Source organism: Saccopteryx leptura, chromosome 5 (genome assembly GCF_036850995.1).
Source record: "Saccopteryx leptura isolate mSacLep1 chromosome 5, mSacLep1_pri_phased_curated, whole genome shotgun sequence".
In the NCBI taxonomy this organism is placed as follows: Eukaryota; Metazoa; Chordata; class Mammalia; order Chiroptera; family Emballonuridae; genus Saccopteryx; species Saccopteryx leptura.
This window is the reverse complement of record NC_089507.1, coordinates 212,427,010-212,453,601: the sequence shown is the minus strand read 5'-3', so window position 1 is coordinate 212,453,601 and position 26,592 is coordinate 212,427,010. Positions and strand designations below refer to the sequence as shown.

At 44.2% G+C, this 26,592-nt stretch overlaps 1 protein-coding gene across 2 annotated transcripts in view; it reads right to left on the bottom strand.

The window, feature by feature from the left end:
- The window catches only part of TRPC4AP (transient receptor potential cation channel subfamily C member 4 associated protein), a 57,584-nt gene extending 36,706 nt beyond the window's left edge, over nucleotides 1–20,878 (bottom strand). Inside the window, exons 1-3 of one of the 2 annotated variants that reach the window (XM_066384011.1) lie at nucleotides 20,657–20,878; nucleotides 8,929–9,057; nucleotides 3,821–3,937 (exon numbers count right to left, since the gene is read on the bottom strand). In XM_066384011.1, coding sequence (XP_066240108.1) covers nucleotides 3,821–3,937; nucleotides 8,929–9,057; nucleotides 20,657–20,824 — 414 coding nt within the window. In that variant the 5' untranslated portion in view covers nucleotides 20,825–20,878. The remainder of the gene's footprint in view (nucleotides 1–3,820; nucleotides 3,938–8,928; nucleotides 9,058–20,656) is intronic. The other variant, XM_066384010.1, reaches the window with a different exon arrangement.
- Between the last annotated feature and the right edge of the window lie 5,714 nt (nucleotides 20,879–26,592).

Here is a 26,592-nt window from a genome sequence, read left to right as displayed (position 1 = left end):
GACCCAGGTTCAAGACCCCGAGGTTGCGAGCTTGAGCATGGGCTCATCTGGTTTGAGCAAAGCTCACCAGCTTGGACCCATGGCCGCTGGCTCGAGCAAGGCGTTACTCAGTCTGCTGTAGCCCCATGGTCAAGGCACATATGAGAAAGCAATCAATGAACAACTAAGGTGTTGCCAAAAAAACAGTAATAATTGATGCCTCTCATCTCTCTCTGTTCCTGTCTGTCCCTATCTATCCCTCCTCTGACTCTCTGTCTCTGTATATATATATATATAAAAAAAAGAATAAAGTCTGTGGTAAAACAACATGTATACAAATGTTTAACATTCAATCTTGGCCATGCCCGGGTGACTCAGTAGATAGTGTGTCATCCCTGCCCTCTGAGGTCACAAATTCGATTCCCAGTCAGGGCACATATGAGAAGCACCCAATGGATGCACAACAAAATGGAATTAAGTGGAACAACGACTTGATGCTTCTCTCCTTCCCTCTTTCCCCTCCCCCCTCAAATCAATAAAAAATTTTCTAAAAAAAAATAAAAATTCATATTTACTTTTGTAGAAAATGGCATCACTAAGGAAAGAAAACTCCTTAAAAATTGAAGTATAACAAGATAGAGCCAAGAGTAGAGACCTGAAGTGTTCAGATGCAGTTTTAACACTGTGAACATAATTCCTGTACACTCACACCCAGATCAAAACCCAGAATAACCACCACGCCGAGAGCCTCCCTCATGCTCCGTCGGAGTGGTAGGTGGAAGGACACGCCCCTCACTCATTACAGCAACATCAATTTGGAATGGTGCAAAAATTTAAACATGTATCGTAAAAACTTTAAAATATCAGAAGGAAACATAGACAAGTTTGTAATCCAACAGTGGGAAAAGCAATAACCAAATTCTGAAGCCATAAGAGGAAAAGATTGATCAATCTGACAACCTAAAAAGTAAACCTTTCTATATTAAAAAAAACCATAAAAAACAAACCTTCCTACATTCAAAAGTGCCATAAACAAAGTCAAAATTCAATTCTCCAACTAAGAAAAAAAATACAACACATAAGACAAGGACCTCTAAAAAGTAAGAGTACCGTAGTTACAAACTGCTATTATCTGAATGTTCGTGACCACCCAAAGTCCACGTTAAACACTAGTGCCTACTGTGATGGCATTAGGGGTAGGGCCTCGGGGGTGACTAGGTCATGAGGGCAGCAACCTCACAAAAGGGATTCTGCCTTATAAACGAGGTCCAGAGAGATCCCTAGCCCCTCCCATGCGAGGAAACAGGGAAAAGCTGGGAGTCAGCCACCTGGAAGAGCACCTCCACCCGACCCCGACCCAGCCAGGGCGTGATCCCGTACTGCCCCATCTCCGGAAGTGTGAGGAACGAAGCTCTCGTGTCTAAGCTGCCCAGTCCAGAACACTGGCCACGCGGCCCGAGAGAACTAAGGTAGGAAACCAGTCAGAGGAAGGCCTCAGAAGCAAACAGAAAGGATGCAAAAGCCCCTGGCAGACAACTGGCAGAAAAGAAACAACTGAAACCACTTGGGAAGGTGTTCAATCTCACCCACAGAAGAATACAAATTTTAAAAACTATGAAGAGAATATACTGTATAAAGAACTCTTAAGCCTGACCAGGCGGTGGCGCAGTGAATTGAGCGTTGGACTGGGATGCAGAAGGACCCAGGTTCGAGACCCCAAGGTTGCCAGCTTGAGCGCAGGTTCAGCTGGCTTGAGCAAAAAGCTCACCAGCTTGGACCCAAGGTCACTGGCTCGAGCAAGGGGTTACTCGGTCTGCTGAAGGCCTGCGGTCAAGGCACATATGAGAAAGCAATCAATGAACAACTAAGGCGTCGCAACGAAAAACTGATGACTGATGCTTCTCATCTCTCTTCCTTCCTGTCTGTCTGTCCCTATCTATCCCTCTATCTGACTCTCTCTCTGTCCCTGTAAAAATAAATAAATAAATAAATAGATTAAAAAAAAAAGAACTCTTAAAACTTATAATAAAAAGACAACCCAATTAAAAAATGAGAAAGGGAGACAGACATTTTTCCAAGGAAGATACACAAATGGTAGATAAGCAATAAAAAGAGGCTGAATGCCATTAGCCAATGCAAATTTAAACCACAAGATGCCACTTCCCACCTACAAGGATGATGCTATGTTCACACACACACAAGTCTTGATGAGGAAGTGGGAAAACGGGAACCCTCTCACTGCCGGTGGGCCAGGGCCGCTGCGCTGAAAAGCAATCTGCCAGTTCCCAAGAGGCTAACTATCACAGTGACCCTATGACCCACTAATCCCACTGCCAAGTATATACCCAATTAACGAAAATCTGTCTACACAGAAACCTGTACGCAAATGTTAACAGCACCCTTATTCCTATAGCTGTAAAAGTAGAAGACAACTTAAATGTCCGTCACTGAAGAATGATATACAAAATGTAGTGTATCCAAACAATAAACCAGTATTCGGCCATAGAAAGGAATGAGGGCTCATGCTACCACATGGCGCAATCCGGGAAACACTGAGCCAAGTGACAAAGCCTGTAACAAATGCCACATACTACATGATTCCATTCATATAAAACATCCAGAACAGAAATCTCTATAGACAGAAACACAGTAATAGTTGCCTAGGACGAGGGAGTAACAGCCAAAACATACGGAATTTCCTTTTGGGGTGATAAAAATGTTCTAAAATTGACTGTGGTGATGGTTGCACACACCTATGAATATACTAAAAACCACTAAATCATACACCTTTAAATCAGTGAACTATATCGTATGTGAATTATATCTCAGTAAAGCCGTAAAAGTTCTATGAAGAAATACCATTTTTCTCATATCTGCTTAGTAAGTATTTAAAATACTTAAAATACAATGTTCGGTGAAGGAGGCTACTGGGTGCCAGTATGTCCTATTCTGTGATGTGAGTGGCAGCGACAGAAGCAAACTTACTTTGTGGTTATTACTGGTGTGTTTTCTGTATGCAATCTATACTTTCATAACAAAGTCCATAAAACACACACACATACTGTGCTGGTGATGGTGTGGACAAACAGCCACTCTCAGACTTTATCACTGAGGATGTGAGTTGAAAAAAAACTCTTATGTAAACTGACAAGTTTATAAATAGTAAGACACATGTTTTGATCCCAAAGGTACATATTCACATGTACACAAAAGTGTGTTCTAAAACCTTTATTACAATCTTAGTTTGTAACAGGAAAGGTGTGAGAAAACTCTGCCCATCAACTTAAATAAATAATGGTACAATTATACCAGGGAATTCTATAGGGCTGTTTAAAATAATGAGGCAGATTTATATACTCAAATGAAACTATCCCCAAGCTAGAGAATTGCATGGGAAAAGCAAGGCCCAAAGCAATGTACCTGTATTAGCATATGCCACCTCTACGTGGAGAGAATACAACCCTAAGGTGAAGGCGGCGGGGCTCTTACAGAGCGCGCTCGCGCATGCACATGCACACACAGACACCCCATCTCTGGAAGGACACAGAAGAAACTAGCAACCACAGGTGACTCTGAGGAGAGGACCCTGAGGAAGTAGGAGACATACCTTTAACCTTGTGCTTTACCAAAAAAAAAGGTGGTTATATTATCAATTCAAATAAATCAATTCTTCTAAAGTAAGCGATGCTGCTTCAACACAGGCTGAGTGCCACTGACCTTTTAAATACAATTCTCAAATGTTTGCTATATATTCAGAAGTGTTTCCTATCTCCCATTTCAAGAGTGAATGTCTCAAACCATTAAGTAGTAGCAATAGTAGTAAAAATAATAAACTACTTACATCAACACCTCCAAACAAGTCAAAAATATAAGTATTTGGATAAGTGGTTTCTTGGGTAAGTTTCCTCTCTTCAGTAACAAACGCCATAGCCTCCATGGAGAGAAGAGGAGAAATTTCCTAGTTTAAAAGAAGTAGAGAGACATTCAGGTTTTGTGTCTAACACGAACCAGACAACAAAGCATCAGTTTGCAGTTTAGTCGCAATGTAAATTTCCACGGGCACAAAGACAACCCTCTGACCACACTTCCTGTTACTCAGACCCCCTATAGAATCCTCTCCCACAATGAATCTGGGCTGGTGTGACGAGGCAGAGCCGACATTGTCGCCTAAGATCGATTGGCAAAGTTGGCTTTTGCGATCTTGGAACCCAATCCCCATGCTGTGAGAAGCCCAACACAGACACCAAAAGAGGCCGTGAGGAGAGCTGAGGCCAGAACCGATATCCCTAGCTGATTTGCTGACGGTCAGCACCAGCCTACCAGCCACGTGAGTGAAGCCATTTTGGACCTTCCAGATGATTCAATACCCAACCTGACACCACATGAAGCAAAAGAACTACTCAATTAACCCCCCAAATTGTGAGATAATTGGTCATTATTATTTCAAGCTACTAAGTTTTGGGGTGGCTGATTCTGCAGCAATAGATAACTAAAACTCTGCCCAAGGGTCACTTCTTTCAGGAAGTCTTGTGGGATTGCCCTAAACCAGAAGTATTCTGATGCACCTCTGAATCCCCAGAGAAATCTGTACTTCAATGTGGCATTCAGCACTTTTACTCTGTACCCCTTAACAAAATGTATGTTATTCTTCCCTGGATTAAATGTTCCTTGAAAATAAACCTGAAAGATTCCTCTTTGCATTCTCCCAGGGTCTTATAACATGCACGGATTTAATACGGTCAATACAGTGCACGAAAAAAAAAAAAATACAGCGCAGAGCTTCTCAAATCTGGAGGAGCCAAAGAATCCTTTGTTTATATGGAATAGAGCTTAAAGAAAGAAATAATAATCTTACAGAAAAGATGATATAAAAATTGTGATAGCAGGTTCTAGGCACGTCAGGTATTACCTCTGAATCCTCACCCCTGTGAGGGAGAGCAGGGACTCACCCCAAGTTTACAGATAAGGGAGCTGGGGCGCAAAGAAGCTGTCAGTGTCCACAGCGGTCGGGACAAGATTTAAAGCAGGAAGTCTGGTTCCAGACTCTGTGCTTACAGAAGGAAGCAGAACTATTTTGGGTAAAATAGGGTGAGAATAGGAAGAAGCCAGGACCCTACTCATTATGCTGTCTCCTCGGGAACCTGCGGGGAAAATGGACAATGGGTCAGAGCAACAGTTTGCTCAAACTCCGCCGAGCCTCAGCATCCTCTGAAGGGCTTCTTAAACCCAGGTTCTGGGCTCCAGTGGCAGAGTGCCAGTAGGTCTGGGGTGGGGCCCGAGAAGGTGCATTTACAAGTTCCCAAGTGCTGCTGTTGCCGGTCCAGGTGAACAGAACCCGCTCTTGCAGATCTCCTGTTATATGCGAGGGGCTGGGTTTTTATACGTTATTCCATTTAATCCTTAAAACAATCCAATGAAGTGAGTATAGTTTTACTCATTTTACAGGCAAAAAACAAAATCGCAAAGTTACCTAGGGTCACATAATTAGCAAGTGACTGAACTACTCTCTCTGGGTCTCATTTTTCTCACCTATAAGACCAGGAGGGCTTCCTGCTGGCAACCCAGCTCACTGGAAGCTGGTCTTGGATAAAAGAAACCGGGGCTCTTTACAGAGCAGCCGCAGGTTTGGGGCAGATTCCTGTCAAGTCTTGGGTTTTCTCAACAGAAAAAGAGAACGTGAAAGCCATCTGGATTCTGCCTGCCCAGCAGCCTTCTCTCTTCCTCAGGTTAACAGCCCCATTTCCTTAGAGGAAACGCCCCTCTCCACTTTCCACAAGGTTCTGCTGGCTGTCAACAAGCACCTCAGTCCCGGCCCTCGGGGCAGGTGACCGGCCTGCCAATGTCTCTCACCGCCCCCCTCCAGTGGCTAGCCCATGCTGTACAAACGTCACCATAATCTGTGACTGCGTGGAGGAACTTGAGGTCACACACAGATGTCAAGATAAGAAACAGACGGCCTCACTCTGCTCTGCTCCTGAATTCTCCCCCGTGCTCTCCTCCTCTCCTTCCTGTCTCAGAGCTTTTGTAGAAATCAAATGAAATAATATAAATATATCACTTTGTAAAGTGTTTTTAAACAACCTTGGAGACTATATTTATTTCTATCCTAATCACCCTATGAGATCATGAATACCAACATGTTTTTCCCCCAAAATCAATACACTTTTATTGCGTCGTTAAAATATCGTTAAGTCTGAGGAGTCACCTGGTAGCTTGAGATACTGAACAAGTAATACCTGAGCTCACTCAATGTATTTGTCGCCCAAGAAGTTTTTGATTTCCACAAGAGAATCATTCTTCTGAGTGACAATGCTGACGGGAAGTGAGCGTGCACAGCCTTGTCTTGTCACGGAAGCCCAGTGTCACGGCCTTGACCAGGTTCTATCCAGGACTACACATGGTGCAAATGGTAGCCAGCCACTTTCTATCTCCCCTCCACTTATCAACCGAGAGCCTCTTTCTCTTTCCAAGGAAACTGAGTCCAACGTTGATATAACTGAAGTCCCTTCACAGGGTGACTCTAGGGTCCTTCACAATAACTGTCCCTTCAGGTGGTATCCACCACATTTTCTGAAATGCTAAGTGTGGTGGCTAAGAATGGTCTTCATCCTCATAGTAGATGCAGCCCAAAGCATCTTTTTTAAAAAATTTATTGGGGTGTCATTAATAGGATCATGTAAGTTTCAAGTGTTCATTTCAATGACACATGATCTGTGTACATATTGCACTGTGTGCCCACCACCCAAAGTCAAACCATATTGTCACCATATACTGGCCCCCATGACCTCCGGCCCAATCCCTCTGGTAACCCCCATGCTGTTGTCTATGAATTTCAGTTTTATATCCCATGAGTGAAATCATATAGTTCTTAGCTTTTTCTGACTTATTTTGCTTTGCAAAATATTCTCAAGGTTCATCTATGTTGTTGCAAATGGCAGAATTTCATCTTTCTTATGGCTGAGTAGTTAGTATTCCATAGTATATATGAATCACATATTCTTTATCCAATCCTCTGTCAAAGGACACTGGTTGTCTCCATATCTTGGCCATTGTGACACTGTGAATAATGCTGCAATGAACGTATGGGTGCATGTATCTTTATGAATAAATGTGTTTGAGTACATACCCAATAGAGGGATTTCGGGTCACATGGCAACTATTTATATCTTTTTGCGGAACTGTCAGACTGTGTTCCATAGTAGCGGTGCCAGTTCACATTCCCACCCACAGTGAATGAGGGTTCCCTTTCTCCACAGCCATTCCACCGCTGGTCATTACTTGTCTTGTTGATGACAGCCATTCTAACAGGCATGAGGAGGCATCTCATTGTAGTTTTGGTTTGCATAACCCTAATAGCTAGTGAAGTTGAACATCTTCTCATGTATCTGTTGGCCATCTGTATGTCTTCTTGGGAGAGGTGTCTGTTCAGGTTCTCTCCCCGTTTATCTATTTATTTATTTTTAAAATATATATATATTTTTTATTTTTATTTTTTTTAATTTTTCCGAAGCTGGAAACGGGGAGGCAGTCAGACAGACTCCCACATGCGCCCGACCGGGATCCACCCGGCATGCCCACCAGGGGGCGATGCTTTGCCCCTCTGGGGCGTCGCTCTGTTGCGTCCAGAGCCATTCTAGCACCTGAGGCAGAGGCCACAGAGCCATCCCCAGCACCCGGGCCATCTTTGCTCCAATGGAGCCTTGGCTGCGGGAGGGGAAGAGAGAGACAGAGAGGAAGGAGAGGGGGAGGGGTGGAGAAGCAGATGGATGCTTCTCCTGTGTGCCCTGGCCAGGAATCGAATCCGGGACTCCTGCACGCTGGGCCGAAGCTCTACCACTGAGCCAACCGGCCAGGGCCAGTCCTCTCCCCATTTTTTAATTGGATTGTTTGGTATTGAGTTTTATGAGTTCTTTATATTTTTTGGATATTAATCCCTTGTCAGAGTTGTCATTTATAAATATCATCTCCTATTCAGTTGGTTGTCTTTTTGTTTTGTTGTTGGTTCTTTTGCTTTACAGAAACTTTTTAGTTTGATAGAGTCCCAGTCATTTATTTTTGCCTTTATTTCCCTTGCTTTTGGGGCTGAAGTTTAGATATGGTAACCCCAGACCTCCTAAATCAGAAAATCTGGAAGTGGGAGCCCAGCATTCTGTTTTTGTCTTTTTTTAAGTGAGAAAAGGGGAGACAGAGACAGGCTTCCACATGCACCCTGACCAGGATCCACCTGGCAACCCCCATCTGGGACCAATGCTGAATCAACCAAGCTGTCCTCAGTGCCTGGGAACAACACTTAAACAAGAGGGGAAGAGACAGAGAAGGGGGAGAGGGAGGGGAAAAGAAGCAGATGGTCGCTTCCCATATGTGCCCTGCCTGGGGATCCAACCTGGGACATCTGCTCACCAGGCCAATGCTCTATCCACTAAGCCAACCAGCCAGGGTCCCCAAGCCTTCAAGGTGATTCTGACACACACTGAAGTTCGAGAACTGCCTTAGCGTATTTCTCTACATTCTTTCCATCCCTACCCCAACCACCAAGCCCAGTCAGTCCTTCCAGTCTTCTTATGTTAGTTGTAATTATAAACAACCACTGCCATGAACCTTCAGCAATATGGGATCTTTTAAACTCTACTGAAAAAAAAATGCCATCTCAATCCCAGGGCAGTGTTGACCTCCCAAATTTGGTAAGCATTGGCAGCAAACAAAGCCGAGAAGCATATACAGGGAACTCAATGGTGATTACCTCTGGGTAGTGGGGTTTTGATTTTCTTTTTGAGTGACTTTTATTTTCTTCTTTGCAGTTTTTCTGAACTTCCCAGATTTTTTACAGCTTATGAAAATAAAACAGGCTATTTTAAAAAGCAGACTGAAAGAGAGATTAAAAAAAAAAAGCAGACATCTTATGCCACTGAGAGGGCCTGAATGCAGCCCCTCTGAGGCCCGAAGAATTACCTTGAGGATGTTTTGGCACTCAACGAAGTCACTGTGAAGATGGCTGGTTGCATACAGCTTAAGGAGCAGCTGAGGAATTCCACTCCATTTGGACTGTTTGTCCCTCTCAGCCAAAAAAGTTTCCGTGAACTGTGAATCAAAAAAAAAAAAAAGTAAAAAAAAGGAGAGAAACATTTTACTGGTGAGGAAAGAACTAGCTGACCTTGAACAGCATGGGGCCACCTGTACACAGACTTTTTCAGTAAACATACCCCTCCGTATCTCCAGGTGTCACATCCACAGTCAACCAACTGTGGATTGAAAACAGTATTTTTGAACTGTGGCTGGGAACCCCATGGATGTGACTGTAGGCATTGTTCTCTTACATTTTCTCCAACGGACTTGAGCATCTGCAGACGTTGTTATCTGCAGGGCTCCTGGACCAATCGCCCACAGATACCGAGGCACAAGGGCACTAGCATACAGGGCAGAGGAGAGCGGCTGCCTCCCCTATCCATCCAGGACTGAGCATTCAAAGGCCTCTTTCTAGAAACCTTCCAAAGCACCCAAGCAGCCAGCAAGCTAAAAGTCAACTCCTTGCCTCGTGATACAACACCCTTTATTTTCTATCAACCACTTTCCTTTCTAGCCTCATTTCTGCCCAATGCACACTCTACACTCCAAGACACACACTGTACTCCCCCAGGTATAAGACGCACCTGAACTTGGGGGCCGAAATTTGGGGGAAAAAATGTATTACATAAAGTTATTGAACTCAAGTTTTATTCATCATAAAATTCATACAACTCCTCATCACTGTCAAAACTGCCATCCATTAGCTTGTCCTCATCTGTGTCTGATGATGAGTCACTGTCTTCAACAGTGAGTGCAAAAACAAGCGTGGAAAAGTAGGAAAAGCAAGTAAAGAAAACTACAACCACTGTGTAAGACACACCCAGTTTTAGACCCCAAATTTTTCGGGAAAGGGTGCGTCTTATACATGGTAAACATGGTATTCCCTATGTCCCTGTGCACATGTTCTTCCTCTAAAACGTGCTTTTTGCGCCTGACCAGAGGTGGTGCAGTAGACAGAGTGTCGCTGGCCTGAGCATGGGATCATAGACATGACACCATCGTCACTGGCTTGAGCTCAAAGGTCACTGGCTTGAGCAAGGGGTCACTGGCTCAGCTGGAGCCCCCAGCCTTATGGCACATATGAAAATCAATCAATGAACAACTGAGGTACCACAACTACAAGTTGATGCTTCTCATCTCTCTCCCTTCCTGTCTCTGTCTCTCTCTCTCAAAAAATTAATTAATTAATTAATATTGGGTCAAACTGGATATCTATATGGAAAACCTCACCCACATCCCAAAATCAATTCCAAATAGACTGCATATTTAAATATAAAAGATAAAACAATAGTGTTTCTAAACAACCTCAAGCTAGGCAATAATTCTTAATACAAAATGCACTAACATAAGGAAAATAGTGATGCCACGAATTGTACTAAAATTAAGCACTTCTGTTCATTAAAAGAGCTTTTTAGACACTGAAAAGGCACGCCACCAAATGAGAGAAAATAACTGCAAAACTTCAAGTCAACTAAAAAACCCAAAACAACAGAAAGACATGCAAAAGATTTAAACAGGCAACCCACCAAAGAGAGTGTCCAAATGTCCAATAAATATCTGGAAAGGGCCTGACCAGGCGGTGGCGTAGTGGATATAGTGGATAGAGCGTTGGACTGGGATGCAGAGGACCCAGGTTCGAGACCCCGAGGTCGCCAGCTTGAGCACACGCTCATCTGGTTTAAACAAAAAAAGTCCACCAGCTTGAACCCAAGGTCGCTGGCTCCAGCAAGGGGTTACTCGGTCTGCTGAAGGCCCGTGGTCAAGGCACATATGAGAAAGCAATCAATGAACAACTAAGGTGTTGCAACGCGCAATGAAAAACTAATGATTGATGCTTCTCATCTCTCTCCGTTCCTGTCTGTCTGTCCCTGTCTATCCCTCTCTCTGACTCACTGTCTCTGTAAAAAACAAAAAACAAACATCTGGAAAGGTGCTTAACCTCGTTAGCCACTGGGGAATCACAAATTAAGATCATGAGACCACTGCACACACATTAGAATGGTTCATGTTAAAAGACTGGCAACACTATGGGTTAGCAAGAACATGGAATAGGAACTCATACACGGCTGGTGGGAGTGTAAATCAGTACAACCACTTGGGAAACTGTTCTGTAATGGCTACTGATGCTGAATCTATCTATGCATATCCTATAACCCAGCAATTCTAAGTATACACCCAACAGAAATTGTGCATATACACACTGAGACATATACAAGAATGTTCTTGTAAGCATCATTCATAATAGCCCCAAACTAGAAAACTCCCAAATACTCATCAAAAATAGAATTGTGGTTTGTTAACACAGTAGAACATCCATACAGAAAATGCAGCTTTACCATCATGACAGATGAACCTAACGTTGACTGAAAGGCGGCCAACTCACTGAGTATTGTTTGATTTTATTTACACGAAGTATAAAAACTGGCCCAGCTAAATGCACTGTTAGAAGTCAGGCTTGTAATTTCATCTAGAGAGAAGGAAGAGTCGAGTGGCTGGTCGGGGGTACAGAGCTGATCTGGTGGTTGCCAGCTGATGTGCTTTTATTATTGTGCATTGAATTGTACATTTATTTTTATGCATTTGTATTTGTATGTAGTATTTCAACACAAAAAGTTTTTCAATTGCTTGAAAAAAATCTTTATGTACTGATTATGCAAGGATCTCTAAGATACATTTTAAGTAAAAACAGCCAGATGTGTAACAGTGTATGTAAGTATAATACCTGTGTAAGGCAAAAGACACAGACACATTTGTTTTTCTAAGCTGAGAATGTGTCTAGAGGCCACACAAGAAATTAGTACCCACAGCTGCCCCTGGAAGTAGACCTGGAGGGTGCCAGCAGGGGTGCTCTGGGCTCTTTGCAAGGGACACGTGCATATGCTATTTATTCAAAATACATCACTACCTCTAGTGGGCGTGAAATGGGCATTAACTGTATTGGTAGTGCCTTAAGTTTGGTGGTAGGTACATGGTTATTATGATAATATTGTGGTATTACTATTGCTTTTTGTAGATAAGCTATTTAACAATAAGCTTTAAATAAAAGCCTGCACAGTGGCACATTATGGGAGCTAAATAAATGTCAATTACGATACCGTCCCCACCTGATTCCCCACCTACCTACACTTCTCTCTCAGTCGTCTCCCATCCAAGTATTTATTTCACTTTCCCTGTCTTCTAATGGTCGGCCCTGAGGACTTTCTCAGTGGTGGTCTTAGTGCCGGGAATCTCTCTGCTACTCTGTTCAAATTCTAATTATTCTTCAGAACCAACTCAAAGTTCCACCTATTCCATGAAGCTCTCCAAAGCAAAGTAGAACTTCATAGGAGAGAAAATGTGTTTTAAAAATAGGATGACCATAGAAAAAATTCAGTGCAATTATTCTGCAGAGGGAGTTAATGTTAAGTGGTAGACATGACGTTTCATAGTTGGTATTTATTTTAATGTGTATCTACACAGTGTGTTAGACACAATTAATAAAAGACTTTCATCAATGTATTTATATTAATATATCATAGTTAAATTTCAGAATATAGGGGAGAGGGAGGGGGAGAGATGGAGAAAGGAAAACGGGGAGGGAGACAAAGGGGGAAAGGGGGAAAGGGGGAAGGGGGAGGAGGAGGGGAGCTATGAACCTAAAAAGCTTTCAGGAACTGGGTGCAGGGGGGACAGACAGGACATATATAAAAGACTGGGAATCGCTGTGGCCGGCTGGCTCAGTGGTAGAGCGTCGGCCTGCCGTGCAGGAGTCCAGGGTTCGATTCCCGGCCAGGGCACACAGGAGAAGCGCCCATCTGCTTCTCCACCCCTCCCCCTCTCCTTCCTCTCTGTCTCTCTCTTCCCCTCCCGCAGCCAGGGCTCCATTGGAGCAAAGTTGGCCTGGGCACTGAGGATGGCTCTATGGCCTCCGCCTCAGGCGCTAGAATGGCTCTGGTTGCAACAGAGCACCGCCCCCTGGTGGGCATGCCGGGTGGATCCAGGTCGGGCGCATGCGGGAGTCTGTCTGACTGCCTCCCCATTTCCAACTTCAGAAAAATACAAAAAATAAAAAAAAAAAAAGGCTGGGAATCAAAACAGAATCTTCTAAAGCAGTGGTTTTCAACCTTTTTTATGCTCGGGACTAGTGAAACTGGGAGAATTATTTTGGCAACTGCTAAGGCATAAATCACCCTAAGTATAAGTGAATTCAACTAAGATCATTGGGTTTATAATCTTCATATAACCTCAGGGTGGTTAACTCTTTTGTGGACGGGCTTGAAATTTCTGGCGGACCGGCAGTTGAAAAACACTGTCCTAAAGTTATCCTGAATGCTTAAATACAATGGAATAGCACCATTAAAAATTTAAGGGACAATACTTTCAATTCAGAATCTATACCCAGCTAAACTAAATAAACAAGTATAAAAAACCTTTTCAGACATATAAGCTCTAAAAAAAATAGTTGCCTCCCATGTACTCTTCCTTAGGAGGTTACTAGAGAATGTGTTTCCCAAGGAACAGAAAGGTAGGAGTCAGGAAAAAGGATCTAGGACATGAGAAGAATCAAGTGCTCTGAATGTGGTGATGGGAAATGCCCGGAATTCAGATGGTTAGCTGTCTGAACAAGTAACTAGCCCAAACTGGAGCAGAGGATGGAGAGTTCTAAGTAAAACATCTTTTAAAAAGAGAGGGAGAGAAGGTTTAGAACTGGGGAAGAAATGATAAGAACACAAAAAACAAAGCAAATTTTAAAAAGATGACTATTCTAATTAAAAAGGCCAGATTCAAAAGACTACAGAAGAGTATGATTCCATTTCTATGACAGTGTGCAAAAGGGCATAAAATAGGACAGAGCAGCTGCCAGAGGGTGGGGGTGGGTAAGGAGGAGTACTACGAGAGAATTTTCTATATCCTATATCCTAATTGTAGTGGTGGTCACAGGACTGCACGCATTTATCAAAACATATACAGACCTATACACTAAAAAAGGGTGAATTCTACCGTTTCTATGTATATTTATATCCCAATTTAAAAAATAGCAGGGAAGGGGTTGCTTTTAAATCTAAGAAAAACAACAATTGTACAACACAAATATAATTGTTGAATACTCTAAGCTCTGCTGTAAATAATCGTATCATCACCACATAATATAAATACTTAACACCAACATTCAAAACTACAGTAAGAGAATGACGTACACAAAATACTTGGCACAGGTGACTGAATTCTAATCTTCTACAAGAGGAAGAAAATGTCTGAAAGTCAGTCAGCAAACAGCCTTATAAGCAAGTTAGAAATAGTGACTCCTGTTCCACGTACCCCTCCCTGCTAAAGAACAGCTCCAGTGTGGACAGCGGCTGTCCCAGGAGCACGGGAGCTGGGGTGCGGAGTGGGGCAGGCACTGCTGCTGTTGCCCGGCTCACGTTACCGAGAAGTCCTTCCAGGCATATTCCAGCCGTTCAACTTCACAAGGAACTTCTTCCACTAGCTCTACATTGTCTTACAAAGCATTTACTCTCATTTTAAAATAATCATTTGGATTTTGTTTTCTTTGTGAACAGCTGAGTACTGTGATGAAGGAGCCACCGTCCAGCCACCTTCCGAGCCTGAGTTGTTGGCAGGTGTCGCATGGTTTTTCTCTTGGAGTACTTGTGGTTTAACAGTTTATACCGGTGATAATCTCTTATAGCACGCTGCCAAAGCTATCAACCTGTTTAGTGAAGGTGGCATTTCCAGTTTTTATTGACTTATTTTGTCTTTACTGTGCTTTTCTTTTAAATAATTAAAGGCTAAATTCCACAGATATCAACGTATGTCTTGGTTAGTTGAGTGTAAGATAGTCTAATGCAGGGGTCCCCAAACTTTTTACACAGGGGGCCAGTTCACTGTCCCTCAAACCGTTGGAGGGACAGACTATAAAAAAAACTAAGAAGAAATCCCTATGCACACTGCACATATCTTATTTTAAAGTAAAAAAACAAAACGGGAACAAATATAAATACAATATTTAAAATAAAGAACAAGTAAATTTATTTTTCCAAAGCTGGAAACAGGGAGGCAGTCAGACAGACTCCCGCATGCGCCCGACCGAGATCCACCCGGCATGCCCACCAGGGGGTGATGCTCTGCCCATCTGGGGGGTTGCTCTGTTGCAACCAGAGCCATTCTAGCACCTGAGGCAGAGGCCACAGAGCCATCCTCAGCGTCCGGGCCAACCTTGCTCCAATGGAGCCCCGGCTGCGGGAGGGGAAGAGAGAGACAGAGAGGAAGGAGAGGGGGAGGAGTAGAGCAGATGGGCATTTCTCCTGTGTGCCCTGGCCGGGAATCGAACCCGGGACTCCTGCACGCCAGGCTGACGCTCTACCACTGAGCCAACCGGCCAGGGCCAAGAACAAGTAAATTTAAATCAACAAACTGACCAGTATTTCAATGGGAACTATGCTCCTCTCACTGACCACCAATGAAAGAGGTGCCCCTTCCGGAAGTGCGGCGTGGGCTGGATAAATGGCCTCAGGGGGCCGTAGTTTGGGGACCCCTGGTCTAATGCCTCAGAAGATCACATTAAGTGCAAGGAAAGAGCCATCCTAAGGGATAATTAATAAAGATTAAATACCGTCAGGTTATTCTGATAACAAATGGGAATACTTGTGTCTACTTTTATGGGATGTCTTGTTTCAATATAATTAGGAGTGAGTTTTATGGTCTGTGAATACAAAAACTTCCTCTTGATATTAATGGTATTTATATTTTTAATTTATGAGAATTTATCCTATCCAGGGGCTTTCCAGTATCAAATTACCCTTGCTAGGCAAGGGAAGACTCTGACTTAAACCCTTAAGGTCTCACAAATACTAATGCTTATTAGAATAAAGTTAAAACCAGTAGTACCTAACTAAACTTTTAAAGGGAGGAGTCCATCTAAAGAAGAAGTATGAAGTAATACTCAGGAAAACAAGAACTTCAATATGCCAATAATCACCAAGGAAGCAATGACTGGCATTTGGAAAACAGAACTAGGATGTCATAACCCAGGAGTATCTGATGCAGCATCTCTAGGGTGGTGGGTCGTAACTTGTATTAGTTACTCTGCCCTAGAGCGTAGGGTTTGCTTCGTCTATCCTCTCCGTCAATTCCTGCTGACCACGCAGGGTCTTGTACAGCCGTGATAAGAAATCTGGACTCGAGTCTAACTTCAGCGGACGGCACTGGAGGGTTTTAAGCAAAGGACAAACAAGATCTGATTTACTTTAAGGATCAAATGTGCTGACAAGTATGAACGGGCTCTGTAAATGTTCAAGCGTCATACCAGTACATTTTATTACCTGGACAGAGGACAAACAGAAAGGGAGATGGAAATAAGGCCCGCTAACATCTAAGTAGGACAGGCCCATTCTAAACAATGTGGCCATACTGCTCTTAAGTTCCATTCAGGAAAATGGGCAAGACTTGGGGAAGTTCAGGTCTGGTGGAAGAGGAATCAGGAATATTATTTTTTACTTATTAAGTCTGAAATGTTCAGTAGATAGCCAACTGAAGATATCTATTGAGAAGGTATTTGGCTATACCTATGTGAAGTAAAAGGGAGAAATCAGGATGGAAGTAAAAATTTAGGATCCATCAGAATATAGAGTATTGATTAAAGACAGTAACTCACTAGCCTTTATAGCATGTTTACTATGTTTCAGACACTATTCTAGGTGCTGCACTCACTTGTTCCTAACCTTAAGAATTTAGTCCCATGATCATCCCTATTTTACCAATGAACAAACTGAGACATAAAGAAATTAATTAACTTGCCCAGAGATACATAGCAAGCATGTACCAGAGCTGTGATTCAAACCTAAGTAGTTTGATCCTAGAGTTCTTTTTTTTTTTTTTTTAGGTTTTTTTTCTCTCAGAGACAGACCGAGAGTCAGAGAGAGGGATAGATAGGGACAGACAGACTGGAATGCAGAGAGATGAGAAGCATCAATCATCAGTTTTTCATGTGGCACTTAGTTGTTCATTGATTGCTTTCTCATATGTGCCTTGACTGTGGGGCTACAGCAGACCGAATAACCCCTTGCTCGAGTCAATGACCTTGGGCTCAAGCTGGTGAGCCTTGCTCAAACCAGATGAGCCCGCACTCAAGCTGGCGACATTGGGGTCTCGAACCTGGGTCCTCCGCATCCCAGTCCGACGCTCTATCCACTGCGCCACCGCCTGGTCAGACTGATCCTAGAGTTCTTTTTTTTTTTTTGTATTTTTCTGAAGCTGGAAACGGGGAGAGACAGTCAGACAGACTCCCGCATGCGCCCGACCGGGATCCACCTGGCACGCCCACCAGGGGGCGCGTTCTGCCCACCAGGGGGCGATGCTCCGCCCCTCTGGGGCATTGCTCTGCTGTGACCAGAGCTACTCCAGCGCCTGAGGCAGTGGCCAAGGAGCCATCCCCAGCGCCCCGGGCCATCTTTGCTCCAATGGTGCCTAGGCTGCGGGAGGGGAAGAGAAAGACAGAGAGGAAGGAGAGGGGGAGGGGTGGAGAAGCAGTTGGGCGCCTCTCCAGTGTGCCCTGGCCTGGAATCGAACCCAGGACTTCCATACGCCAGGCCAACGTTCTACCACTAAGCCAACCGGCCAGGGCCTGATCCTAGAGTTCTTTAAAGCCACGACTGTTTGGCAGTACAGACAGAACAGGACCGAGGAGGAGGAAGCCTGGGCCCTTATATACATTATTTCAATCCAAACAATTTACTAAAACCTGAGTACCTATCAAGTGCCTGGTGCTGCATCAGCCTCTGCAGATACAAAGAAAAAGAAAAGTCTCTCAGGAAGCCCAGTCTAACAGCTGCACTCTAACAGTAACTATATATTTAGTGAACATCTATTATGTGCCATACACTTGCCAAGCCTTTTAGACATATTTCACTTAATCCTCCTAACAACACTATAGGGTAGATATTATAGCCATTTTATAAATAAGGAATCAGATGAAATAACATAATGTAGGTCACTAGTGACAGAACTAGGGTTCAATCCAAGTTCATCTTGAAAATCTGGTCTTTTCCAAAGATTTTCTGTCATATGCTACTACACAGATGAACCTTGAGAACATTATTCTAAGTCAGCGGTTCTCAACCTGTGGGTCGCGACCCCAGCGGGGTCGCCTAAAGCCATCGGAAAATACATAATGCGTATCAGGTATTTACATTCCGAATCATAACTGTAGCAAAATTACAGTTATGAAGTAGCCACCAAAATTATTTTTTGGTTTGGGGTCACCGCAACATGAGGAACTGTATTGCGGGGTCACGGCATTAGAAAGGTTGAGAACCACTGTTCTAAGTGAATGATTCCACTTGTTGAGATATCTAAAATAATCGAAATAAAATAATCAAATTCACTGAAACAGAAAGTCAATGGTAGTTACCAGAGGCTGCAGGCAGGGGAGAGGGAGTTGTTTAGTAAGTATAGAGTTTCAGATTTGCAAATGAAAAAATTCTGGAAATCTGTTTCACAACAATGTGAATATATTTAACACTACTTAGCTGTACTCTTAAAAATGGCTAAGATGGTAAATGTTATGTTTTTAACCACAATTTAAAAAAAATTTTTAAAAACCTGGTCTGTCCCAGCATACCACATACCATAATGAATATACTTACTGTGCTTTAGAAATACCTGTGAGGAACTTATTCTGCAATGTGGAGGAGAGAGGAGGTGGGAGGTGTGGCAAAGAAGAAGAAATCAAGGAAAGTTACCAAGAAAGGACACATCTGAAAGATGAAGGTCCCCACTTTATCCTCACTATAGTTTTGGGACAGTGGCTCCATCTCCACCTCTGATGTCGCCCCAACACCTGTATACAGCTACCAATCACAATAACCAGCCTAACCCAATATTCCAGCAGCCTTCTATCTGGTGAGCCTCTCCGGTCTCCTCCCAGTCCAAGTCATCCAAGTCATCCAACACTGAAAACAAACTAAGTGTCCTAAATTGCTTCATTCATAAAAAACCCCTGTGGCTCCCTACTGCCCTCAGAACAGAAAGGATTATCAAGATAGTGTTTAGTAGCAAATTATCTAACCTTTCTGTGCCTTAGTTTTCTCATCTGTGTTAAGGGATGAATCCTGACACCAAATTTAAAAAGACTGAGGATCAAAGAAAGACATTGTATATCTTGCACAAAGCCTGAGCCAAAGTATCTGATCAGTGGAGGTCAGTTAGTTGCCTTCTGCCTGTCCCAAATGCCCAGCTCAGTAAGGTACTTTGGCTTAAAGAAGGATAAAGCAAGTATATTTCTAGGACCTTCCCAAGGCAGATAGAGAAGAATGCCAGTGGAAAAAAGTTGCTCATCTACGCTTATCCCAACGTCCAGGAAAAAATTGCTCACCCAGAACTGCTTTTTCATCTGTAAACCTCCACACAAACCACCTGGTCTTTACTTTACTCTGTCCTTTTAATGATACAAGTAATACTGAAATGGTTCAAGATTAACACACATATATCAAGTCATACTGTGAAAAGTCTCACTCCCGTTTTCTCCATCGACATAACTGCCACCCCACTCTGGCCAACCACTTTATTACTTTCCTGTGTACCCTTCAGGTTTCTTTATGCTAAAGCTGTCTTTAAATTAAGCTAATGTTTTACAGGTGTGTTTATAACATGAGTTCTGGGGACATGGAGAGGGAGGGGTGGGGAAGGAGCAAGGAGCCTAAGTCTTAACCTGCTTTATGGCCTTGTCCATTCAAAACAAAAACAAAAAACTACCCACATATTGGGCGCCTATTACAAGCCAGACAGCAAATATAGCAATTTTAACCGATGATCCTTCTGCCCTTACTGAGCACCAGAAATGCACTTAATGCTTTACAGGATTGTCTCCGTTGACCCTCACCACACATCTTAAAAGGTAGATTACTCGTTACAAATGTGGAAACTGAGACACAGAAGATAGATAACTTGTCCAAGCAAGAGGGCGCACAGCTTTGAATCCAGGCCCGACTACAGAATCCTCACTCTTACCCATGACGCTCTACATTGGCAAAACAGGCACAGTCCCTGCACCCGCTGGAACATAGCCTAAAGTGAGATACTGGCGAGAAAAACGGGGTAGACAACAAAGAAAGATTTAATTACACGCTAAAAAAGTCAAGTGAACGAAAACAAATTCAGGACTGTGAGTGAGTAACAATGGGGACCTAGTTGGGGAGGGGGAGGTCAAGGAAAGGCCTCTCTAAGAGAATGACATACGTAATGCTTCAGAACCGTTTGGGAGCTGCAACGATGACCCACCGCCCAACCCCCGGGGGAGAAACTCCCGAGGCACGCGGAGACTAAGGCAAACTCGCCCAGGGGCCCCCAGTGTGCAGACGTGGCGCAGGGAAGGCAGGACCCAGGAGCTGGGCCCAAGGCGAGTCCACGCCATCGGTGCCCGATGCAGCCCAGCCTCGCTCGGCCCCTAGCCGGGGGCCTGTGGCCGGCCGCTGCCCATCACCCCACCGCGGCTGACAGCGTCCGCGCAGCCCACGGGGAGGCGCCGCGGCCGGCCAAGGGGGGTCGCGCCGTACTGCGGCGGCCCGGAAAGGCCTCTTCCCCGGCCCCCCGCCAGCTCCGGCTCGGTCCGCCCCGCCCCTCCGGGCCGGCTTCTTACCTGCACGGCCCGGACCAGGCCCCGGCCGGTCAGCTGGCCCTGCCGCAGCTGCAGCAGAATGTTAGCGGGCTGCGGCCGGCCGCCCCATCCGCTCCACGCTGCCACCGTTGCCGCCGCCCGTCGCCCTCGGCCGGCCACAGACCCAGCAGCCGCCGGCGCCGCCGCCATGTCTCCTCGTCCGACAAACAGGAAGCAAGCGGCCCGTGGGCCGCGGAGATTTCTACGGGGCGGCAGAGGGGTCGCCGCAGCGCCCCCAGCGGGCCGTCTGCGGAGGCGCAAGCCGCGTGGCAGGGACCTTGCGCGCCGCAGGGGCTGCTGGGAAATGTAGTTTTGATCTCAGGCGGCGCAGGTGCGACGAGGAATTTTCTGCACCTGTTGTTTTTCCTCCCCTAGGTCCGGCATCTCCGCGAGGTCCCCAACGTCGAGGACAAGTCCTGCGTGCGCACTCTCTCATTTCCTGGCAGCTTGTGGAGGTTACAGCCAACTGGCCTGGAAAAGATCTTGGGCCCCAGGCCAGGATTCAAGTCACTCGTTCCAATTCCTTTCTGCCTCTCCGCCCTTGAGTCACAGCGGACTTCCACTCCCTGCGCGTCAATTTCCCCGTTAGTTCATTCAATCAATAGTCCGTGGGAGCCTTGTCAGCCAATAAACAGTTCTTAGCGGGGCTGCGCTGCGCCCGGCTGCACCGAACAGGGTACTGGCAATACTGTGGTGAGCAAAACAGACTAAGTCCCTGCTTTGGAATACAGGTTACACAGAAGACAGCAAATCCATACACAAATAAGCGCACAAAACCGCGCAAGTTGTGAAACTGGACAGGTTGCTGTAAAGTTAAACAAAATAATAGGAAATAAAGGGTTTGGCAAATTGCGGTATCATATTCTGTAAGAGGAAACTTGCCTTAGTTTGTCCCCACCAGGTGGTATTTTCTCTTTATTCCAAGCCCACCCACATAATCATTCTTTTGGCAAACTTCTGCGGCAGGAAACAACTTTTTCCTTCCTGGGAGGGGTCTTAGAAATGAAAGTAGAGGGCTGAATGTGATGCAATCGGGAATGATGGAGATTGTGACTCATAATTTATCGCCCAAACCAGAACATTTTAAGAATGAAAGAACAGCATTAATTAGCACTGGGACAGCAGACATATATGGGGACTGTTCCAGGAAAACTGGGATATGGTCACCACCCTCATGTACTTTTAAAATGAGTGGTCTCTGTTGCCTCTATTGAATTGTTGCTAGCTCTTCTAGTTTTTCCAGAAACACCGAAAAGCTGGGTTTTTAATGTGAAATTTCCCAATTTTGAAAACTCCAGGAGCCAAATAAAACCCATCTGTTTGTGACCCCTGAAACAGAAAGACCAGAACAGATCCAGGTATACATGGAAGTTTAGTATGTGATTAGGGAGATATTTCAAATAAGTGGGGAAAGAAAAAAAATAATAGATCTTTAACTTCACACCAGAAGTTAAAATGAATCTCAGACCTGTTAAAAGCTCTGTATAACAAAGTCAAAGCATAGTTTTAAAACTGGATTGTGGTGATGTTATACAACTCTAAAAATCAATGCGGCCCTGGCTGGTTGGCTCAGCGGTAGAGCGTCGGCCTGGCGTGCGGGGGACCCGGGTTCGATTCCCGGCCAGGGCACACAGGAGAAGCGCCCATTTGCTTCTCCACCCCCCCCTCCTCTCTGTCTTCCCCTCCCGCAGCCAAGGCTCCACTGGAGCAAAGATGGCCCGGGCGCTGGGGATGGCTCCTTGGCCTCTGCCCCAGGTGCTAGAGTGGCTCTGGTCGCGGCAGAGCGACGCCCCCGGAGGGGCAGAGCATCGCCCCCTGGTGGGCAGAGCGTCACCCCTGGTGGGCGTGCCGGGCACATGCGGGAGTCTGTCTTGACTGTCTCTCCCCTTTTCCAGCTTCAGAAAAATACAAAAAAAAAAAAAAAAAATCAATGCATTGTACATTCAAAATGCGTAAATTTTATGTAAATTATACCTCAATAAAGCTGTTAAGAATCAAGTTATACTGGCCCTGGCCGGTTGGCTCAGTGGTAGAGCGTCGGAAGTCCCGGGTTCGATTCCCGGCCAGGGCACACAGTGGAGGCGCCCATCTGCTTCTCCACCCCTCCCGCTCTCCTTCCTCTCTGTCTCTCTCTTCCCCTCCCGCGGCCGAGGCTCCATTGGAGCAAAAGAGGCCCGGGCGCTGAGGATGGCTCTGTGGCCTCTGCCTCAGGCGCTAGAGTGGCTCTGGTCGCAACAGAGCGATGCCCCCTGGTGGGCGTGCCAGGTGGATCCCGGTCGGGCACATGCAGGAGTCTGTCTGACTGCCTCCCTGTTTCCAGCTTCAGAAAAATACAAAAAAAAAAAAAAATCAAGTTATAAAAAGAGTAGAATCTATGAAAATACTTCTATGACTTGGGGGTAGAAGAGTTCTCAGTCATAAAACTAAGAAGTCATGAATAGGAAAAGATTAACAAGTTTGACCTTAATAACAACAAAACCTTCTGTATAAGACACTGTCGACAGCCATAAAAAACAAATGCTATTCTGGGAAAGAGTCAATATGCAGAATGTTTGAAGAACTTATTGTGCCCTCTGCCTGAAGTTCTCATCCCTAGGAAGTTCTCTAAATGGCTTGCTTCCTTGTGTACTCCAGGTTTCTGTTCAAGGAGAGATCTTCCCAGACCATTCATATAAAATAACATCCCTTACACTCCTCATGTTACTACCTGATTTATTTTTCTTTTGTTTGTTTTTTGTTTGTTGTTGTTGTTGTTTTTTACAGAGACAGAGAGAGAGAGAGGGACAGACAGGGACAGAGAGAGATGAGAAGCATCAATCATTACTGTTTTTTTTGCCACACCTTAGTTGTTCATTGATTGCTTTCTCATATGTGCCTTGACCGTGGGTCTACAGCAGACCAAGTAACCCCTTGCTTGAGCCAGTGACCTTGGGTCCAAGCTGGTGAGCCTTGCTCAAACCAGATGAGCCCGTGCCCAAGCTGGCGACCTCGGGGTATCGAACCTGGGTCCTCGCATCCCAGTCCAATGCTTTATACACTGCGCCACCGCCTGGTCAGGCTGTTTGGTTGTTTTTATAGTACCATCTTCACCCATCATACAGTTGTTTACTTTCTGCTCCTCTCACCTTGATGAGAGTATAATTTGGATCTGTTTTGTTCATTGCTACATTCATCTCCAGTACCTAGGATAGTACTTGGCATATAGTAAGTAATCAAATACTTGTTTATTGGCTCAATGAATTAATGAACAGATGCATGAACTCCTACAAAAATACAAGGAAAAGCCTAACAACCCAACAACAACAACAAAACAGGTAGAAAGGAACAGGCAATTCAGAGAAGAAAAATAAATGTATAAAAAGATACTCATCCTCAATTTTACTAATAATAGTAGAATACTGATGGTGAGAACACAAATTGATAAACCTTTCTGGAGAGCTTTTTTTTTTTTTTTTAGCAATAATGAATAAAGTCATAAAGAAATCCAAACATTTAGACTCGATAATTACTCTTTTAGAAATCTATCCTGCCTGACCAGGAGCAGTGGATAGAGCATCGGACTGGGATGCGGAGGACCCAGGTTCGAGACCTTGAGGTTGCCAGCTTGAGCATGGGCTCATCTGGTTTGAGCAAGGCTCACCAGCTTGGACCCAAGTTCACTGGCTCAAGCAAGGGGTCACTCGGTCTGCTGAAGGCCCACGGTCAAGGCACATATGAGAAAGCAATCAATGAACAACTAAGGTGTCACAACAAAAAACTGATGATTGATGCTTCTCATCTCTCTCCGTTCCTATCTGTTTGTCCCCATCTATCCCTCTCTCTGACTCTCTCTGTCAAAAAAAAACCAACAAACTATCCTAATGATACAATTTGATATGATGATTTACATGCAAACATGCTTATTATTGTATTCTTTGTGATAGCAAAACAAAAACAATGTAACCATAAAACAGGATCATTTTAAATCAATCTGGTGTTTCCAGATAATGAAATACTTGGGCTAGCAAATATCATTTGTTACAAAATAAAGTAAGATTTTATTATTTTTTTTTATTTATTTTTTACATTTTATTTATTCATTTTTTTAGAGAGAGGAGACACAGAGAGAGAAAGAGACAGAGAGAGGAAAGAGATAGAAAGACCAGAGGGAGGAGCAGGAAGCATCAACTCCCATATGTGCCTTGACCAGGCAAGCCCAAGGTTTTGAACTGACGACCTCAGCGCTCCAGGTCGACGCTTTTACCCACTGCGCCACCACAGGTCAGGCTAAAGTAAGATTTTAAATGAAATTAAACATGTATATCTTTGATCTGCTTCTAGGAATTGATATTTTAGCAACTGTTAAACCAGTATACCAAGGAGTATCACTAAAGTATTCAGCAAGGTATTTATATATCAATATACTGGAAACAAACTAAATACCCATCAAAAGGTGACTGGTTAAATAAACCATGATTCAGCCCTGTCCAGTTGGCTCAGTGGTACAGCATCAGCCTGGCATGTGGAAGTCCCAGGTTCGATTCCCCATCAGGGCGCACAGGAGAAGCACCCATCTGCTTCTCCACCCTTCTCCCTCTCCTCTCCTTCCTGTCTATCTTTCTCTTCCTCTCCCACAGCCAAGGCTCCATTGGAGCAATATTGGCCTGGGCACTGAGAATAGCTCCATGGCCTCAGCCTCAGGCGCTAGAATGGCTCTGGCCGCAGCGGAGCAACAGCCCAAATGGGCAGAGCATCGCCCCCTGGTAGGCATGCCGGGTGGATCCCGGTCAGGTGCATGCGGGAGTCTGTCTGACTGCCTCCCCACTTCTAACTTTGGAAAAATACACATAAACAAACAAACAAACCATGGTTCATCTATACAGTAGAATACTGTACTATGCAGTCAATAAAAGGAATAGGCTATACATGTACACATTCTGATACGAGAAGATGCTGGTGACACAGTTAAGTGAAAAAAGCTTGTGTAAGACCAATATGTGTCATGTGATCCAATTTGTATAGAAATTATCTACTTGCATAAATTTGTATGTGCATGACAAAGTCGGGAAGATTATGCACAAAATAGTTAAAAGCAATTACTACTGAAGAATGGAATTAGGAGGTGGGGGGAGGAATGTTCATTTTCCTAACTTTTACACTATTATTTGTATTTTATTACAAGCATATGTTACTTTAATTTAAAAAATTTTAAATTATATATCTATACCTGGATAGAACAATGCTCATCACACATTGTTGAAAGAAAAGTAAAGCAAGTTATAAAGGAATAAGTATATTATGATACCATTAATGTATAATTAGATATTACCCTATGTGGTTATATGCACAGAATTACCTGAAAGAAAAGTCATCAAAAATGTCAGCTGTGGTTATCACAATGTAGACAGATTTCAGGTGATTTTTACTTCATTAATATTTTTCATAATTTTTACACAGGCCACATATCATTTTTACACATGGGGAAAAAATCTTTTTATGTTAGAAATTAAGAAAAAATAGAAGAAAAGAAAAGGCGTTTCCATGAATTCAAACTGAGCATTGGTGAGCTGTTGGGCCAGCAGCCAGCCTTCTCTGGATCATCACAGCCTGGGATTCCCATCAGAGGTGGTCCTGGGGCGTGTGGTGGAATCTACTCTCATCCTCGTCACAGCGAAGAGACAGAATCCTGACAAATTTTACAGTTCACTTGGCCCTCCATGTTTCTCATGGCACTTATGCTGGGGACAAGTATTATAACTCACCTTGACCCAGCTATAGATATCACTTTCCATCCCGAAATTTGTAGCTTCCTCAGTCCAGTCTGGCCCAGGCATTCCCTGTAGCTTGCTATTCACTGAGTCAAAAATTATTACATCAAATGTAGTCATTGGCCCTAGCCAGTTGGCTCAGTGGTAGAGTGTCAGTCTGGCGTGTGGAAG